The 19,715-nt window shown below is 42.7% G+C and overlaps 1 protein-coding gene across 1 annotated transcript in view; it reads left to right on the plus strand.

Moving 5' to 3' along the window:
• The window catches only part of LOC128836108 (sodium/hydrogen exchanger 10-like), a 234,686-nt gene that overhangs the window by 21,356 nt on the left and 193,615 nt on the right, over nucleotides 1-19,715 (plus strand). Inside the window, exons 5-7 of the mRNA XM_054026125.1 lie at nucleotides 15,356-15,472; nucleotides 17,977-18,138; nucleotides 19,562-19,661. Coding sequence (XP_053882100.1) covers nucleotides 15,356-15,472; nucleotides 17,977-18,138; nucleotides 19,562-19,661 — 379 coding nt within the window. The remainder of the gene's footprint in view (nucleotides 1-15,355; nucleotides 15,473-17,976; nucleotides 18,139-19,561; nucleotides 19,662-19,715) is intronic.

Consider the following 19,715-nt stretch of genomic DNA (forward strand, 5'->3'; position numbering starts at 1 on the left):
AGATAATTCAGGATTTACAGGCCCTTGCCCGGGAAAATGAAAGCAACTCTTTTGAGGTTCCACTTAAGGCTGTACAATTTTCCACACGTCCTCTTCATTCACTTTGATTGCACTACCAGTGTTGTGTCTTATCAAAAACATGAGAATTGCCATATGTGATCAGAGCAGAGGTCTATTGAGGCTACATCACTGTATTGTCTTTTATTAGACTTCTCACAGGAATAGAGATCTACATACCGGTAGGATAGGGTAAAAAAATAAAAGTTTTTATTAACAAGCATTTTCCAGTATTAATACTCTGTTCTCAGCAGCATAGCCCACCACATACAGACAGAGAGAGAGAGAGAGAGAATCTAGTATATAAGTCACTTCCTGAGCCTCTCTTAAATTAACAGTGTACCCAGATATATGTAGCTCATGTACAATACATCCCCCTTATAAATAAAAGAAGTTTGGAGATGCCATTACCAATGTTCCTGCTTCATAACAGCATTAAGACATGCCATAGTCCTTCCATTCTGTGTTTAAATCTTTATTTGGAGCAACACAGCCGTGGTGTCATCTGGTGATTGTATTTGTGTTGATTGTACTCTTCAGTCTGCCTGGTGGGTAGTTCTAAGGGCTTTTTTGTATCACGGTTAGTATTTTCTTCAGAAAAGGACCTAGGGGTTACAGTGGACAAGAAGCTGGATATGAGTCAACAGTGTGCCCTTGTTGCTAAGAAGGCTAATGGCATTTTGGGCTGTATAAGTAGGAGCATTGCCAGCAGATCGAGGAATGTGATCATTCCTCTCTATTCGGCATTGATGAGGCCTCATCTGGAGTATTGTGTCCAGTTTTGGGCCCCACACTACAAGAAGGATATGGAAAAATTGGAAAGAGTCCAGCGGAGGGCAACAAAAATGATTAGGGGGCTGGAGCACATGACCTATGAGGAGAGGCTGAGGGAACTGGGATTATTTAGTCTGCAGAAGAGAAGAATGGGGAGGGATTTGATAGCTGCTTTCAACTACCTGAAAGGGGGTTCCAAAGAGGATGGATCTAGACTGTTCTCAGTGGTAGCAGATGACAGAACAAGGAGTAATGGTCTCAAGTTGCAGTGGGGGAGGTTTAGGTTGGATATTAGGAAAAACTTTTTCACTAGGAGGGTGGTGAAGCACTGGAATGGGTTACCTAGAGAGGTGGTGGAATCTCCTTCCTTAGAGGTTTTTAAGGTCAGGCTTGACAAAGCCCTGGCTGGGGTGATTTAGTTGGGGATTAGGTCCTGCTTTGAGTAAAGGGTTGGACTAGATGACCTCCTGAGGTCCCTTCCAACCCTGATATTCTATGATTCTATGATTCACTTGCTGTTTTAGCATTACAAATCATATTTTTGTCAACGGATGTGGTTGCACCAATATGAACAGGCCTTAGGCGTCTGCAGATTCACCTAACTAATTGTCCATTTTCTGTCTGAATTACATATTACCTGAGTTGATCTGCTAGTTAAATTACCATGCCAGGGTGCCACTGACCCCTTAAAGTTTGCATAATTATGATGGAGTTTTTTGTGAGATTTCAGTGTTCTGGCATTTGTGTCATAGAATGATTTCAGTTGTCATCCATCCAGCTCTGTTTTATTTTATTGTGATCTGCAACTCTAAGCATTAAAAGAGTCTTCTTCACAAGTATTACTGATTTGAGCCATCTGCTTCTTAACATCTGTGCAGGTGAAGCACCTGATTCTATAGGTGTGGTACAGTAATTTAATAAACTGTCATTACAGTCTTGACTGTTCATTTGCCTTGGTAAGTATCTGCTAGACTATTTGTACATATTTTTCAGCTAGTCCATTGGACTATGGGTAATACAGACTTCTATCCATGGGTAGGAAACCCAATCCTTCGCAAATATTTGAAATTCCTCAGATATGTATTGTGGTCCATTATCCAAAATGAGCTTATCAGAAATATGTCTAGCAAGTACCGCCTTGGTGTGATTCACTATAGTGCTGACTAGCATGTTGTTTAGCTGGAAAAACAACTAATAGTCAACTATCAGCAGGTAGGGTTTTCTTCTGTTCAAATAGTTGCCAATTGCTGCCGAGCTCTGCTAAGCGTGTTACAAATTGTCACAGGTTCCTTGCAGTTCAGTCTCTGGTACTTTGCACAAATGCAACAATCTCTTACCATTTCTTCTGTTTGTACATTCATACTGGGCCAGTAAAGTCTGTCTCTTGCCTCTCTTTTGCATGGTACTATACTGAGGTATCCTTCATGAATCTTTTTCGGAAACTCCAGACGTGTTTTCATTGAAATTTCTATTTTCTCCCCTTTCAGCGCTAGTCCATTCTGCAGAGACATCTGATTTTTTTTTTTTAATTCCAAAAGTCTCTCAAAGCCAAGGAAACTTGCTGTTTTTGTGAAGGCCATCCTGGTTGTTTCTTTTAAAAGATTCATTGTACCATTGCTTTCTTTTTTTCTCACTTATTTCTGTCTTATTTGTAGACACTGGTAAATGTTGTAGTATTGTGTACATGTTCCTCCAAGTCGTCGTCTTCTTTTGCATCTGTCCTTTTAGTGAAATTGTGTGAGAGAAGATCTGCTAGAGGAATTTCTTTCCTGTGCTAGTATTTCACTTTAAAGTCATACTTTTATAGCTTTAAGTTCATGCACTGAAGTCTTGGTGATGCAAAAGCTAGAGGTTTGTCAAGAATGTTCTCTAGGAGTTTCCATCCCACCATCAACCTCAGCCTAGATCAATCCACACAAGCGGTCCATTTCCTGGACACTACTGTGCTAATAAGCGATGGTCACATCAATACCACCCTATACCGGAAACCTACTGACCGCTACACTTACCTACATGCCTCCAGCTTCCATCCAGGACACACCACACGATCCATTGTCTACAGCCAAGCTCTAAGATATAACCGCATTTGCTCCAATCCCTCGGATAGAGACAAGCACCTACAAGATCTCTATCAAGCATTCTTAAAACTACAATACCCACCTGCTGAAGTGAAAAAACAGATTGACAGAGCCAGACGAGTACCCAGAAGTCACCTCCTACAAGACAGGCCCAACAAAGAAAATAACAGAACACCACTAGCTGTCACCTTCAGCCCCCAACTAAAACCTCTCCAGCGCATCATCAGAGATCTACAACCTATCCTGAAAGATGATCCTTTACTCTCACAGATCTTGGGAGACAGACCTGTCCTCACTTACAGACAACCCCCCAACCTAAAGCAAATACTCACCAGCAACCACACATCACTGAACAAAACCACTAACCCAGGAACCTATCCTTGTAACAAACCCCGATGCCAACTCTGTCCACATATCTATTCAAGTGACATCATCATAGGACCTAATCACATCAGCCATACCATCAGGGGCTCGTTCACCTGCACATCTACCAATGTGATATATGCCATCATGTGCCAGCAATGCCCCTCTGCCATGTACATTGGCCAAACCGGACAGTCTCTACGCAAAAGAATTAATGGACACAAATCTGACATCAGGAATCAAAATACTCAAAAACCAGTGGGAGAACACTTTAACCTGTCTGGTCATTCAGTGACAGACCTGCGGGTGGCTATATTACAACAGAAAAACTTCAAAAACAGACTCCAAAGAGAGACTGCAGAGCTAGAATTGATATGCAAACTAGACACAATCAACTCCGGTTTGAATAAGGACTGGGAATGGCTGAGCCATTACAAACGTTGACTCTATCTCCCCTTGTAAGTACTCTCACACTTCTTATCACACTGTCTGTACTCGGCTAGCTTGATTATCACTTCAAAAGTTTTTTTTCTCTTAATTAATTGGCCTCTCAGAGTTGGTAAGACAACTCCCACCTGTTTATGCTCTCTGTATGTGTGTATATATATCTCCTCATTATATGTTCCATTCTATATGCATCCGAAGAAGTGGGCTGTAGTCCACGAAAGCTTATGCTCTAATAAATTCGTTAGTCTCTAAGGTGCCACAAGTACTCCTGTTCTTCTTTTTGCGGATACAGACTAACACGGCTGTTACTCTGAAACTCTAGGAGTTTGTAATCTGTTTCAACTGTTATTGTGCAGCCATATAAGAACAGATGAAATTTTTGATTCCAGGGCGGTGGGGGGGTCCCACAGCTGCTAGCGGGGCCACCCGCAGTTGCCCAGCCGCCGTGTAAATATCCCCATGGATATTTTTAGTAAAAGTCAGGGGCAGGTCACAGACTTCCATGAATTTTTCTTTATTGCCCATGACCTGTCCCTGACTTTTACTAAAAATATCTGTGACAAAATTTTAGCCTTAGACATGACCGCTTGAGGTCCTTTCCAGCCCTGCATATCTATGAATCCAGCCTGAGGAGCCAATACCTTTGATATGGGGAATCACTTTTTTAAAATTAAGTTTAATAAAATCCCAGTTTTAAAACCATCCCTGGTTGCCAACCATTTTTCCTTCAGATAGACTTGTTCTGGGAGAACGAGAAGTTTGTTCACATCTGTTCACTCTTGATGTGGCATCAAAAGATTATGCTATTTTGGTAGTTCTGCTGTGCTTGTTTACTGGAACTTCTCAGCCCACCTTCAGAGAGGTGGTACTGCCGACTGAACTCCCACCAGTGGGAATATGCAGAGACCCTTCAAAGAAGAAATTAAGGTTGTTTTTAAAATTACTACACATGCGTATACTACTGATGGTGTCCATGTGCCTCTGTACAGGAGTTAATAATGTTTTCACTAGCAATGTCCATTAGAGAGTATGCATGCTCCCAGCATGACCTCACTCCACTCCCCCTGCCTACCTGGGCACAGCGACCCCCTCCACCACTCTGTTTCTTGTGAGACAGAACAACATAGTGTTCCTGTGTAGTAATCTTGTTACTTAGTAATTAGACTGATGGTAGTTAATTTGTTTTGTTTATACTTGTTAGTTAGTGTGTTACTGTTTCAATTAGCTTGTTAGTAGGCTTAAAATAAAAAATAACTTATGGCAGTGCACAGGTCTTCAGGCTTCAAGCCATGCTCCTCTTGTAGGGGGATTATTCCTGTGACTGTGACCCAGGACAGATGCCTTTACTGTCAGAGAGAGGAACATAACACTAAGTATGTGATCTGCAGTCCTTCAAGAAGCACACACAAAAGTGGAGGCAGTCTAGACTGAAGCTTTTTCTTATGGAAAGGTCCATTAGAGCTATGTTGGTCTGAGTATTGACTAAGTCAGTTTCCTGGCACTGGGCCCTGTCTGTGTTGCTGGCAGTGCAGAGGTGCTCTTCAGTGTAGCCATTACTGCCGGTGCCCAGCATAGAGAGGAGCTCTTAAAAGGAGCAGTTACTGCTGGTGCAGGAAAAAGTGGGACTGGGACCTGTGATGTTGCACCACATCAGAAAGCAGGTACAGAAACCTTCCTCGCCTTCAGCATCGGCTTCAGCAGCACCATCCCTATCTGCACCAGAGTGTTCAGGACACTCTTCTGCAGTATTTTCCTTTTTGGCACCAGATGATTTGATCAAAGCCCTCTCTGCACCTGTGGTTTCAGCTGCAGAGGAAACTTCAAAGCAGAGGCATCCACAACATCTTCACTATAGGGACACTAGACAACTAAATTTGCATCTCCGAAAGCTCATTTGGTTTCTTCACCAGACTTCAGGGACTCTCCAGAACCTGAGTCACCAATCCGGGAGGGTTCCCCAGTCTCGGTACCAGACAGATCCTCTCCTCAAAAAGAAGCACGGGTATCTGTAATGAAAACCTTGAACCAGCATGTCAATACAATTTTGAGTCCCACGTAAATCTTTCAATCTCCTGTTGTGACTTCTGTGTTAGAGGCTTCTTCATCCAAAGACACTGATTTCTCTGCAGACTCTGACAAGAGTCCTCCACCAAAAAGGAAATCACACAGCTGGAGAGAAAAGAAGTCTAGGGCGGCATATGAAAAAGAACCTCCAAATAGAGCTTAGGAGGCTAATTCTCACTATACTCCTTTGTTCACTCTGAATTGGCCAAACGTCCCGTTCCCATATGGACAACAACCATGGCCATATTGGCCCTCATGGCTTCAGTCTCTGCAATTTCAGGGACAAGTTCTCCCACAATATATGGAATCTGTTTGAGTCTCCTGCAGCAAACTCTTATCATTCTGATTGCTCTCTGCATCAAGAAGTTCAGGATGCAGAGGAACAACAAATTTAAGTGATGGTGAAATAACAGTCCAGCCAGAAAATCCTTCTGATCCTATACTTAGTTTCATCAGGCAAGGAAGTAGAACCCATTTCACAGTCTACACTATTTTCAGTTGATGATTTTAAAACCTTTCAGCAATGGCAAAAACACTAGAAGTTCCTTTGGAAAAAGCATATTAACTTTTTGATATTCTACAGCCAGCATCCCAAAGCAGCATTGCACTACCTATTAATGAAGGAATACTGGATCCAGCAAAAGATCTCTGGGCTACCCAGCCTCCATTTCAGCAACTGGAAAATGTGCTGGTTATAGATATTGGATGCCATCTAAAGGATTTGAGGTATATATTATACTCATCCTGCTCCATTGTTACTGGTTGTTGCTGTACCATGGGGTACCACGTCCCCAACTTTGGAGTTGGCCAAGAAAAGGCGCTCTGCTAACAGGCAAACGCTCCTGGACATGTCAGCGACTGAAGCAGCGGGTCCTTCCGGCACCCTCGGTACCAAGAAACTGAAAGCTCCCAGGCAGCCAAGATCGATCACAGGCACCAAGGGGAAAATGAAACCCCATGCTGCGGTACTGCTGGACACAAATACACAATCAGTACTGAGCATCTCAGTGCCCCCGCTACTAATGCTGCCACCATCTCACTGTCCAGTAACACAGCATTAGCAACAAGCTGTCTTCAGTATACGGTACCATTTCCTATCACACCAACGGTACAGATACCGGGCACATCGCAGCAATTCCTCTGCCACAAAGACCTCTCTGTCTTGTCAGTACTGGAGTCTCCCATCCTCAGCACCGATGGTACCTTGGTACCCGCAGCACCTCTTTCTACTCCACAATTCTCGAGTGAAGATGGAGATGAGGATGCTGGGCGCTCTCCACAACATTCTTCACCTGTGGCTGCTCCCATCATGCACGCCCCTCTGTACAAGGGCTATCCTACAAACCTTCCGAACCAACTGTGGTACAGGCAACCCTGGATGCCCGCTATGCCCTTCCAACCACAATGGGCATTTTGGAACCCATGGGCTACATACACCCTGTTGTTGTTGTGGGTATCTGTCAGTCTTCCCACAGCTGACACACATCAAGCACCTTTACCAACACCACAGGGACCACCCGGCACCTCTGAACAGGGGGCTGAAGAGGAGGAGGAATTCTCTGACCAAGATGATCCACCTGAAGTCCACTTCTCATCCTCACCAGACAACACAATTACGCCCCCACTTCCCTCCACAAATGATAATTCCAAACAATTTCAAGTCCTCTACAAGAGAGTTGTCACTTCACTGGACATCTCGCTCGGGAAGAGGTCCAGGAATCTCGACACAAGTTAGTAGATATATTACACACATCGACCTCATCTAAAATTGCCCTTCCCATAAATGATGCAATTATGGACCCTGTGAAGTTGCTCTGGCAAACCCCTGCAATGATTCCACCTACCTGTAAGATGTCTGATAAAAAGTACTACGTGCAAAGGGCACTGAATTCCTCTTTTCGCATCCGATGCCGAATTCATTGGTGATCGATGCAGTCAATGAACGGGGTAGACAATATAACTACAGAAACACCCCATAAGACAAAGACTGGAAATGGCTCAAACTTTTCGGCCACAAAGCATATTCTGCTGTGACCTTACAATTAAGCATATTCTGCTACAACCTTACGACTACAAAGCCTTACTGGCAAAGTATGACCAAAATAACTACACAAGTCTCTCTGAATTTACTGACTTTATTCCAGACAACAAAAAAGTACAGTACAAATTGATCATCACAGAGGGTCAACTGATAACCAAAACAGCATTACAAGATGCCCTTCATTCATCAGCGAGATCCAAAGCAACCACGATTGTTATGAGAAGAGCCTCCTGGCTCCATCTGTCTCAGTGGTTCCCAAACTTTAACAGCCCGTGAACCCCTTTCACTAAATTGTGAAATCTCGTGAACCTCCTCCTAAAAATGAATATTTCCAGAGATTTAAGTTTAAATTTCCTCAGTGTGATGGATGCATTTGCTTTGCTCTGCATAGCTCTTGGAAGTCCGGAACCAGTGGAGAAAGATAGAGTCTCAGGTCTGGTTCAGCGCTGGGGTTCAGGCTGCCGGCTCCCCCACTGACTGGGGTAGGGCTCGGGCTGCCAGCCCCAATTGCCAGGCATCGCTCTTCCTGGGGCTTGGGCTGCCAGCCCGCGTGGAGCGCAGGGGTTTGGGCTGCCGGCTCCCCTGCTGATGGGGGCAGGGCTTGGGCTGCCAGCCCCAACTGCCCTGCTCCACTCTCCCTGGGACTTGGGCTGTTTGCCCTGCAACCAGGTCCCACCTGCTGCTTCCAATGCCCGGGGTCCTCTGGCCGCCATTAGTGAAATTTTTCTGGCAAACCCTCTTTAACATTCTGCGAACTCCACTTTGGGAACCACTGATCTATCTGGATTCCCAAAGCCAGTACGGTCGACCAGAGAGGACTTATTGTTTGAGGGATCCAAACTTTTCGCAGACAAAACAGATGAGTTTTTACACACTCTTAAGGACTTGAGGGTGACATTGCGATCTCTGGGCATCCACACACCTAAGATCAAAAGATGACAGGGCTGTTATCAAGCCCGTCAAAGATTCTGACCCCCTCCGTACGCACAACACAATAGATACTACGACCATCAGGGTCAGAAACAGAAAACCTTGAGGAGACAGCAATCTGCTCCCTCGAATATTACCTCTTAGCCATTAACTTCCAGACAACCAATTTGAAGCCCTGGTTGAGGGCCCCATAACCCCTTCTCTTTCAATGCTGGAACCATCTACAACTTGCAAGACATTTGGAGATGGCCTGATTTCCATTTTACCTGATCTGGCATAGTATTACAACAGACAGATGAGTATTAGAAATTATCAAAACTAGTTACTCCATCCCCCTTACTTCCAAACCCCCTACTCACCCCCTGTCAGGGTTCCCTCCCCACTCTGAACTCTGGGGTACAGATGTGGGGACCCGCATGAAAGACCCCCTAAGCTTGTATTCCACCAGCTTAGGTTAAAACTTCCCCAAGGCACAAATTCCTTTCCTTGTCCTTGGATGGTATTGCTGCTACCACCAAGTGATTTAAACAAACATTCAGCGATGGGGCCATTTGGAGCCCTATTCCCCCCCCTAAAATATCCCGCCAAGCCTCTTCACCCCCTTTCCTGGGGGGGCTTGAGAATAATATACCAACCAATAGGTTAACAAACTGAGCACAGACCAAATCCCTGGTTTTTAGGACACTGAAAATCAATCAGGTCCTTAAAAGAAGAATGTTATTAAAAAAAAAAAGGTAAAAGACTCACACCTGCAAAATTAGGATGGAAGATAACTTTACAGGGTAAATAAAAAGATTTAAAACTCAGAGGATTCCCCTATGATTCTGCTTCCTAGTTACAAAATTGGAATAAAATTCCCTCTTGGCATAGGGAAAATTCACAAACTAAAACAAAAGATAATCTAACGCATTTCCTTGCTATTACAATTTTTGTAATCTTGGATGCTTATTTCAGGTAGGGTTTTAGGAGATGTTTTTTTCCTGCCCTGGTCCCTCTCTGTCCAAGAACAACAAAGAGAGCACAAACAAAAACCTCCCCCCACAGATTTGAAAGCATCTTCTTCCCTTATTGGTCCTTTTGGTCAGGTGCCAACCAGGTTATTTGAGCTTCTTAACCCCTTACAGGTAAAGGAGGGATTTTACGCTACCCTTAGCGGTATGTTTGACACCTCCCTTTCCCGTCCATCTTCAGGGACCCCTCTCATAAACATCTACTGTGAGAAGAGGTAACCCACCTCATATATCTTGGAGCAGTAGAACCTGTACTATCCGAGTATAGAGGGAACGGGTTCTATTCCCACTATTTTCTCACACAGAAAAAAACAGGAGGTTGGAGACCTATCCTCGACCTATGGCGACTCAACAATATGTGAAAAAACAGCGATTCAAAATGGTCACACTAGGTACCATAAACCCAGCGTTAGGAAGGGGGGACTGGTTCTCAGCCCTCAACCTCCTGGATGCATATTTTCATATATTCATCCATCCCTCACATCGAAAATTTCTATGATTTGCAATAGGACAGGACCATTTCCAATACAAAATTCTACCCTTCGGCGTCTCCACTGCGCCTTGGGAATTCTCAAAGGTATTAGCCGTAGTAGCTGCCTATCTATGCAGGGAGGGAATCATGATATTTCCTTACTTGGATGACTGTCTGCTGAAAGCACCAACACTACAGGCAGCCATAGAGTCCACCGAACACACAAGAACTCTGTTTACGAGGTTAGGCCTTCAGATAAACATACAAAATGTACTCTAACACCAGTTCAACACCTGGAATTTATTGGAGCAGACCTCAACTTCTTCGAGGTAACTGCCTCCCTACCAACAAAACGATTTCTGACTCTAACCAACTTGATCTCCACAGCGCGAAAAGCCTGCAAGTGTCTGCCAGAACTTGCCTACAAATTCTAGGCCACATGGCTGCAATGATGTTCGTTGTCGGACACGCAAGACCACTATGCGGTGTCTACAAGCTAAGCTCCAGACAAATTATGTCCCACACAGGCACAGTATAAACAAGCGCCTCACCATGCGGATACAATCAAAGACTCCTTTTTCTGGTGGACCAATCCAAACAATATCGGGGGTGGGAGGGGTGCCCTTCCTACAGAATCCACCATTGCTCATTATCTCCACAGATGCATACCTTCTGGGGTGGGGAGCACATCTGCAACTACACTCTATAAAGGGCTGATGGTCCACAGTGGAGTCCCATTTTCATATAAACCTGCTAGAACTGCGAGCGGTTTGGAACACTTGCTCCCACTTCTTATCGCTAATCAGAGACAAGACTGTGCAGATTCTCACGGACAATGTAGCTTGTAGATTCTATATAAACAGACAAGAGGGAGCACGATCACACTCCTTCTGTGTGGAAGCCATGCGACTTTGGCAATGGTGCATCAAGCACAATGTCCATATTACAGCATCAGACCAACCGGGCTGTCAGAATACCCTGAGCAGGAAGATTTATCATGATCACGAGTGGGAGTTGAACACATGGGTAATCCTAGACATTTGGGGGTTCCCAACAAGAGATCTTTTTGCAACTGCACAAAACACCAAATCCCCCCAGTTCTGCTCCAGAGCAGGACTCGGTCCACGCTTTCTGGGCGATGCCTTCTTCGTCAAGTGGAATGCTTCCCTAGTTATACCCCTTCCCTCCCACCCCCCTTCTAGCCCGCATGCTTCACAAGATCAAACAAGACTGATCCAGAGTGATCCTAATAGTCCCCACATGGTTGTGACAAACATGGTACCCTTATCTTCTGCATATGGCCATCTGTCCACCACGCACACTCTTGCTTCTACCTCGCTGCTATCGCAGGACGCAGGTCGCGTTATCCATCCAGATCCCTGGAGACTGCATCTCAAAGCTTGGCTACTGCATGGCTTAAACAGCTGTAGGGCAACTATCCGACTCACATACATACATAAATGGAAGCGATTCAACTCATGGTGCCAATGCAAACAGACTGCACCTCTGTCAGCCCCCTTACCTCTCATTCTAGACTACTTGCTGGAACTCAAACAGACGGGCCTCTCCATGACTTTGATACGTGTACATCTGTCAGCCATCACGGCGTTCCGTCATAAAGTAGACGGATTCTCTACATTTACGCATCTGCTCCCTAAACGCTTTTTTAAGGGCCTCTCCAATTGCTACCTGGAAGTTCAGAACCTCATGCCACCATGGGACCTCAACTTAGTCCTCCACGCCCTCACCGGTCCCCCTTTTGAGCCCATGGCTATAAGCTCCCTGCTACACCTTTCCATGCAGGTTGCATTCCTAGTGGCCATTCCATCCGCCAGGAGGCAGCAATCATGACCGACCCACCTTACACAATCTTTTTCAAAGGTAAAGTATCCTTTAGACCACATCCCAAGTTCCTACCTAAAGTTGTCTCATCTTTTCACCTCAATCAACCAATACACTTACTGACATTTTTTTCCTAAATCACATGTGGACAAGCGACAGTCCAGATTACACTCCCTGGATATCCTCAGGGCTATAGCCTTCTTCATTGATAGAACAAAATCTTTTCGCAAGTCTCCAAAACTGTTTGTTCAGTCACTGAATGATCAAAAGGTAACGCCATTTCCAAACAACGTCTATACAAATGGATATCAGTCTTCATAAAAGTGTTACCTCTAGGGTGACCAGAGGGCAAGTGTGAAAAATTGGGCCAGGGGGTGGGGTGTAATAGGTGCCTATATAATAAAAAGCCCCCAAAATCGGGACTGTCCCTATAAAATCGGGACATGTGGTCACCCTCGTTACCTCCAGCATGAACGACAACCCCCTATGGGGGATCCGCATGCATTCTGTCAGAGGCCTCTCAGCCTCCATAGTGTTTCTTAATAATGTTCCCATCACAGAAATCTAGGGCCAGAACCTGGGCTTCGCCATGCACATTTACTCAGCATTGCACTTTGCAACAACATGCATCTTCTGATACTATTTTCAGGCACACCGTACTTTCATCTGCTACAACTTCAACTCCGAAGCCCGCTCTTTCCACCAGAGGGCACTGCTCTGAAGTCACCTAAAGTGGAGCACCCATAGGGACATCACTCAGAGAAGAGAACGTTACTCACCTTGTGCAGTAATGGAGGTTCTTCGAGATGTGTGTCCCTGTGAATGCTCCATTACTTTCCCTCCTCCCCTCTGCTTGGAGTTTTATTACTAGACTGTGCGATAGAGAAGGAACTGAGGGGGGGTTGGTGTCACAGTGCCAGAACCTCCCTTTATTGCACAAGGTGAGTAATGTTCTCTTTAAAGCTCTTTTAGTCAGTTGTGGCAACCTCAATCCCAGAAATCTATTTTCCTCCCACTCAGGTGCAGTCCATCCCATGAGAACAGTTGACTGTCCGTGAATGCTTCCCAGTGGTCAAACATCACAAAGCCCTTTTTATAGCACCATTGTCTGAGTCATCTATTGAGCATTATAATTAGGGCCCTACCAAATTCATGGTCCATTTTGGACAATTTCATGGTCATAGGATTTTAAAATTTGTAAATTTCATGATTTCAGCTATTTAAATCTGTTAAATCATGTTGTTGTAACTGTAGGAGTCCTGACCCAAAAAGGAGTTGTGTGGGAGTCGCAAGGTTATTGTAAGGGGGGGTTGCATTTCTGCTACCCTTACTTCTGTGCAGCTGCTGCTGGTGGTGCTGCCTTCAGAGCTGGACAGTTGGAGAGTGGCGGCTGCTGGCCGGGAGCCCAGCTCTGAAGGCAGAGCCTTCGCTAGCAGCAGCACAGAAGTAAGGGTGGCAAGGTATGGTATTTCCACCCTTAACTTCTGTGCTGCTGCTGGCTAGGCGCTACCTTCAGAGCTGGGCACCTGGCCAACAGCCACTGCTTTCTTGCCACCCAGCTCTGAAGGTAGCACAGAAGTAAGGGTGGCAATACTGTGACCCTCCCCTAAAATAACCTATTGATCCCCCTGCAATGCCGTTTTGAGTCAGGACTCCCAATTTGAGAAACACTGGTCTCCCCTGTGAAATCTGTATAGTATAGGGTAAAAGCATACAAAAGACCAGATTTCACAGTCCGTGACACTTTTTTCATGGTCGTGAATTTTGTAGGGCCCTAATTATAATCTTGTCATGCTTTCACTGTCCTTTTCTAGGGATGGGTAGGATTCCACTGAAGATCACCTGAGCATCCATATCTTTAAGCATTTTCCCCAGCCTGGTGAAGTCTTCCTTGATGCATTTCACTGAGAATCTATCAGTATAATTTGTTCCCACATGAGGGACAATCAGTGGATTCTTTCCTGTTCCCATTAGGAGCCTCTTCAGCCTCATGTCTGCATTCCATATTTTAGCTCCCAGTAGATAACATACCCTTCTGTTCTCCAGATCCACTCCGGTGACAGGCCTGTCTGTTCTTAGGAGGGAGTTCCCAGTCATGTACATTTGCCTCTTCCTGGTGTTAGTGCAATTCTCTGGCCTTCCTCCTGTTCTTTCTGGCTGTAAGTCTTCTTGTCTTCATTTCTCACTTGTAATCTTTTGAGAGTCATCCTCTATTCTCCTGGGGCTCCAAACTCTGGCTATCTACACTTCTTATACCCCTCTTCTTGTAGGACTGGTCACATGCATGATATGTACTGAATGCTGCTAATGAAAACTTTCTGAACTTCTGTGCTGGGGCACATGGACACCATCAGTGGGATTCACATGTGCAGATCATTTGAAAGAACCACAGTTACTATCCGGCAGTAATCATTCTGTACTTATCTGTAACAAGAGTTCTTGGAGATGAGCGTCTGCATATTCACACTTTGTGCTCTATGCCCCACTTCCTTGGAGTTTCAGGTTAGGAATTCCCACATTATTGGAAGGAATTGAAGGGCAGTTGAGGCCATCCTCATTGTTCATACCTTCAGAACCCTCCAGGATGGGAGAGGGAAGAGAGGGAAGAGGGGTGAATAGCCCCAACAGACACTGCTTTCCAAAAGGTGCTGGAAGCTTGTGATGCCAGCAACTTGATCCCACAAACGTGAATATGCAGAGGCTAATCTTGAAGAACTCTGGTTATAGGCAAGTAACCTCCATTTATGCAGCCACCTTCCAAGTTATTGATTCTATGCAGATACTCTGGAAATATATTTTCTGCATCAGCATATGTGCCTGTTAGTTGTACAAACTCAGATTACCTCAAGTTATTTTCATGGCTTGGTATTTCACTTTAAGAACGTGAATCTGTGGAAATTCAGAGAAATGCCACTTAGGATAAGTAACTTAGATCTTGTCCACATGCAGAAGTTGCACCAGTTTAACTTAAATTGGTTTAAAACTGATTTAGTTAAACTATTGCAAATCCCTTTGTAGACACTCTCATTTCATTGTAAGAGTGGCTTATTCTGGTTTAATTTAAACCTGATCCAAATCGACTTAAACTAAATTGAAATAAATTTGGTTTAAGTTGAAAAAAGTGTGTCCACACAACCTTTTGTGCAACAGGTTTACTTAAAGTGGATTAAAATCACACCTTAGGTTGAATTGGTGCAATTTTCATGTAGCTAATCCCCTAATTTTCATTAGTGTAGTAGAAGAGTTTCATATAATAGTTTGTTCTATTTTTTTTAAGGTCTTTCAAAAATCGTCATTCATCTAATTAAAGGAGAGTCTTTGTTCAATGATGCTACCACTGCAATTGTTTTTGAACTTTACAGGGATCTTGTATCTGACCCACATACTGAATATGGTAAGGCAATATTTTCCATGATATTTATTCTCTTTTGATCCTCAGTTATTCTGAGACCTGTGAGATCCTAGTTATGCAACAGAACTCTGATTTCTCTGGTAAACACACACTAAATTCTATGACAAATTGACACTTTTGAGACTGGATAAAATATATTTAAAACATTCAGAAGTAAAGATGCATAATAGTACTGAATGATACTCATTTTTATAATGTTAAATAGTTCAGTAAAGCTATTTGGATTAAAATAAACACCTTGTTTTTCATATTTCCTGTTGCCTCAGAAATTTCAAATGTGTGACTTTTTAGAATTGACATTGTATAAACTGATTATAGCAGCTGGGGAACCAGAGGGTGTGGCCATTGGGCCGAGCATGTGTGTTGCAAGAATTAGATTTTTGTCAGTGGATTGTGAGGGGGCTTATTTGGAATACACATTTATATGTCCAACTTTAAGCTCATTGGGAGTTTCAAAGATCCAGTTGGGCGCCTTCTGCTGGCCATCCTCCAGACTGCTGTGAGGAGATCCAAGCCTCTGGATCCTTGAGTGTTTTAAGCCTCCAAAGTTTGCATAGAGTCCAGTCACTGCTCCAATCTTGGGTTCCCTAGGCACATCCTGAAGGTGCAAATTCTCTATGTCTAATTCTCTCTCCTGAGAACGGTAATCCACTGTCCAGCTGCCTTGCCCGCCCCTCCCCCAGCATAGGATTAATCCTTCAGACTCCCTCATACTTAAATATATCCTTTTCCAGAACTCCACCTCAATCTGTAAGCCTTCTGATTTACAGTTTAACTCTTTCTGGAGGCTCATAGTAATTGCAAAACATATAACACACATGGATTAACTTTCCACAGAGTCTAACACATTTGCTTATTTCCTTAATCATATAAAGCACAAGAGAGAACAAATCATTTAGAAAAGAATAAACATTCTAACTGCAATACAGCCTTCCTAGCTCACCCTTCCCATGGGAGTCTTTAGAGGTGACCATCTGCGTCCAGCAAAGCAGACAGGGTTTGCTACTTCACCCAGGCTTCTTCACTCTGGGGTGCTTCTCCTTCATGAAGTTCTCTTCCCCCAGCTCCTGTGATTATGCTCTCTTCTGCCATGTGCTTCCTTATCCTGTGTTGCTTTCTCTCGTTTGTATGCCCCACTTCCAACATCTGCTTCCTTTGTTGTGTCTTTTGGTAACTCTCCACTGCTCCAACCTTCCCTCCCCACCCGTCCCATCCCTGCAGAGGGGTAGGATAAAATTGGTTTTCTTAAGCTTGAGGTCACATGTTATTTCAGAGTGTTTGCGCCTGAATAGGATTGTTGAGTTCAAAGTACCTTCCTGTTATCCTCAGTCTGAGGAAGACATGCTTTTCAGGCTGGTAAGATATGGTGGATACACAGAGAGAGAGAGGCATTCATGATACAGTGATTTTATTATAAAATTTCATTATGTCAACCAGAATTCACAATTTGGACAGACAAAGCTCCCAAATCATAGGGAATCCACCAGCGCTTCTGGATTTTAGGAGGCTTATAAGAGCCTGGCCACCACAGGTCTTACTATATTGTGGCTGTTTAGAGGAGGGGACCAAACAAATTGATTTTTCATCATTTTTGTTATAGGGAGTGTATTTATCTTTTAAAGACTCTGAAGGATCTTGTGTTTCCAATCACCTCCCTGTTGGAGGTCATCAGGAGGACCTCAAAAGGAATGTTTGGTCCCATTGTCAGTTTTATGTAACCTTTTTAAATTGACAATATTGACTACGCTTCACGTGGTTTTTAGAGCTGCAATTTTCCCCAATATTCATGGCACTCTTGTTTCTGAGCTTTGATGCTTTATGTATAGTTCACTGTAGTCACCATAGTCCTATACCTCATGACAGATTGTTGGGAGGGGTTTTTAGAGATGAAGTAGAACTGTGGCCAGTGTTGAGCTTGGCGTAAAATTTGAAAACATTCAACCGTGGGTAGGCTCTTACCTTTGCAGCCCATCTCCAGCAGTGACTCTTTCTAGAGGTCTGTTGTTCTGGATGACCCCGGAGTTAAACTCTGTAAGATTAAAATCATTATCTGACATTGCCTGCAAAGATTTGATAGCCCAACTATGAAAGAGGAAACTCATTTTTTGATAGAGATGTCAGAACCCTCTGCTAGCTTGGCTAATTCACATATTTAAAAATACAGTGGAAATTTGCTTACAAAAATTCATTAAGATTTCTGTTGTACTACAATATTTTCTTGTCCTCAAATATCTTTCCTGGTTTTCATAAGTCCAAGGGCTTTTTCTCTTGTCAAACTAATGTTCTTTTTGAAGATATGTGGAGAGAGCTTAGCTGAGCATTTCCTAGTTATCAAATGTTTGAATTTGGTGTGTTGAAGTCTTGCATTCCAGAAGATATAGGGACAAGAAGTAACTCTTGTGCAACCGAAATTTTAACTCCACTTGAATGCATTTTTAAAAGTGAATTACTAATTTATAATTCAATCTTATTTTCTTCTTTTACAGCTAAAGAAATTATTATTAAACTAATATTAAAATTTTTTGCAAGTACCATATTTGGATTTTTGAGTTCAAGAATAGTTATATATTGGCGGTCTCATGTCTTCAATGATAGATTAACTGAAGTAATTCTAAGCTTCTCAATGATATACCTGATTTTCTTCATTGGTAAGATAAGGAATAACTATGCCCCCTACTAATTCAACTAAACAAAACTGAACCTGATTTTCTGAGAGTTTTTTTTGTTATGCGTATTCAAATATACATTTATTTACTAACAAAAATGTTACATTACAGTGATGTTAACTTAGCCATGTGTGACATATTTAACAGCATAAACAGAAATATGGTAAATTACATATTTGATATCTAAACCTAGGAATGAATAATAAAAAACATAAATGTTATGTGACCAGGTTAATGTTGTATTGAGAACTTTAAATTCTGCATTGTTACTTTGCATTTGACTGCTTTTATTTTAACTTTAATATTACATTAAAGAAGCATCTTAAAATTGTATATAATTTCTTATATCTGTCTGCCTGTAAATCCAGGTGCCTTAGTTACCATGAGTCCAATTTTGTAGGGTAGAGAGGAATTAAAACTAATAAATGGAAAAACTGTAAACGGTTAAACAATTTTACTCATGAGCGATTGGTGAAAGGTTTACTTTTTTTAGCCTGATTATAATACAAAAAGTGGCCAATCTCTGTTTATTCAAGAATGTAGCTGGCTCTTGTGAGTCTGCAGCAGGACCAACATTTTTATTTCTTCTAGTGTATAGACCACAAGAGTTATTTGTGGGATTTTACCTCTGAGTTCTCTGAACTGATATCAATACTTCTGCTGAAGTTCTTGAAAATTATTGTCCTCCTGGATTTCAATAAGTATGTGGATAATGCCACTGATGGGCAGCCATGTAACTTCCTATAAGAGAGGGAAAGTTCCCAGAGGGTCAGATGTGCTCTGTCTTGATTTGAGCATAGCTTGACTGATTTGAGTGTTAGGGTTGCCTAAAAATTTAAACCAAAGAGATTACATACATTTTTTGACAATACTGGTTATAGAGTTACAGTTTATTTTCTTCTTTTCAAATCAGTACTTTGCTGCTGAAAAATTAGAGTGGAGGGGGGGAGAAATTTTGTTAGACTAGTGGGAAATCAAAATGTAATATGTCCTTTAATAGCTCAGTCGTTTCAACTAAATATATATTATTTATTTCCAGACCTACGATGATATCACTTTTAAGGCTGGTGCTGAAGCAAGAAACCAAACAAACTAGCCTGGGTAGTTTTAGCACAGTTAAAAAAACGCAAGAGAAATACTTGATTTAGGAACCTACCAGTGTAGGAACCAATAACAAGAAAAGGAAGAATTTAAAGGATTATGTTTCTCTTTTTAATTATATTGCCAAAACTTATTTTAATATTTTTCTCCAACGATAGTACGAATAACACATTTAAAAAGTTCCCCAAAAAGCAAACTTTAAGTAATTATTTTAAGTAGGCATGTCTAATCATGAATTAAAATATAGTTTGTCACCTATAGTAAATTAAATGGGATTTAATGTACTTGTTTTTCTTCTCTTTAGCTGAATGGATTGGAATGTCTGGTGTTATCTCTCTCACTGTTTTGGGAATTCTTTTAGATTCTCTAAGCTCTAGTCCAGGGGTTGATGAATTTATCTTTACGTGAGTATTTACTTCCATTTTAAATTAACTGTTTTATGTCCTTCAAGATATTCC

The sequence above is a fragment of the Malaclemys terrapin genome, chromosome 4 (assembly GCF_027887155.1).
Source record: "Malaclemys terrapin pileata isolate rMalTer1 chromosome 4, rMalTer1.hap1, whole genome shotgun sequence".
Taxonomy (NCBI): domain Eukaryota; kingdom Metazoa; phylum Chordata; order Testudines; family Emydidae; genus Malaclemys; species Malaclemys terrapin.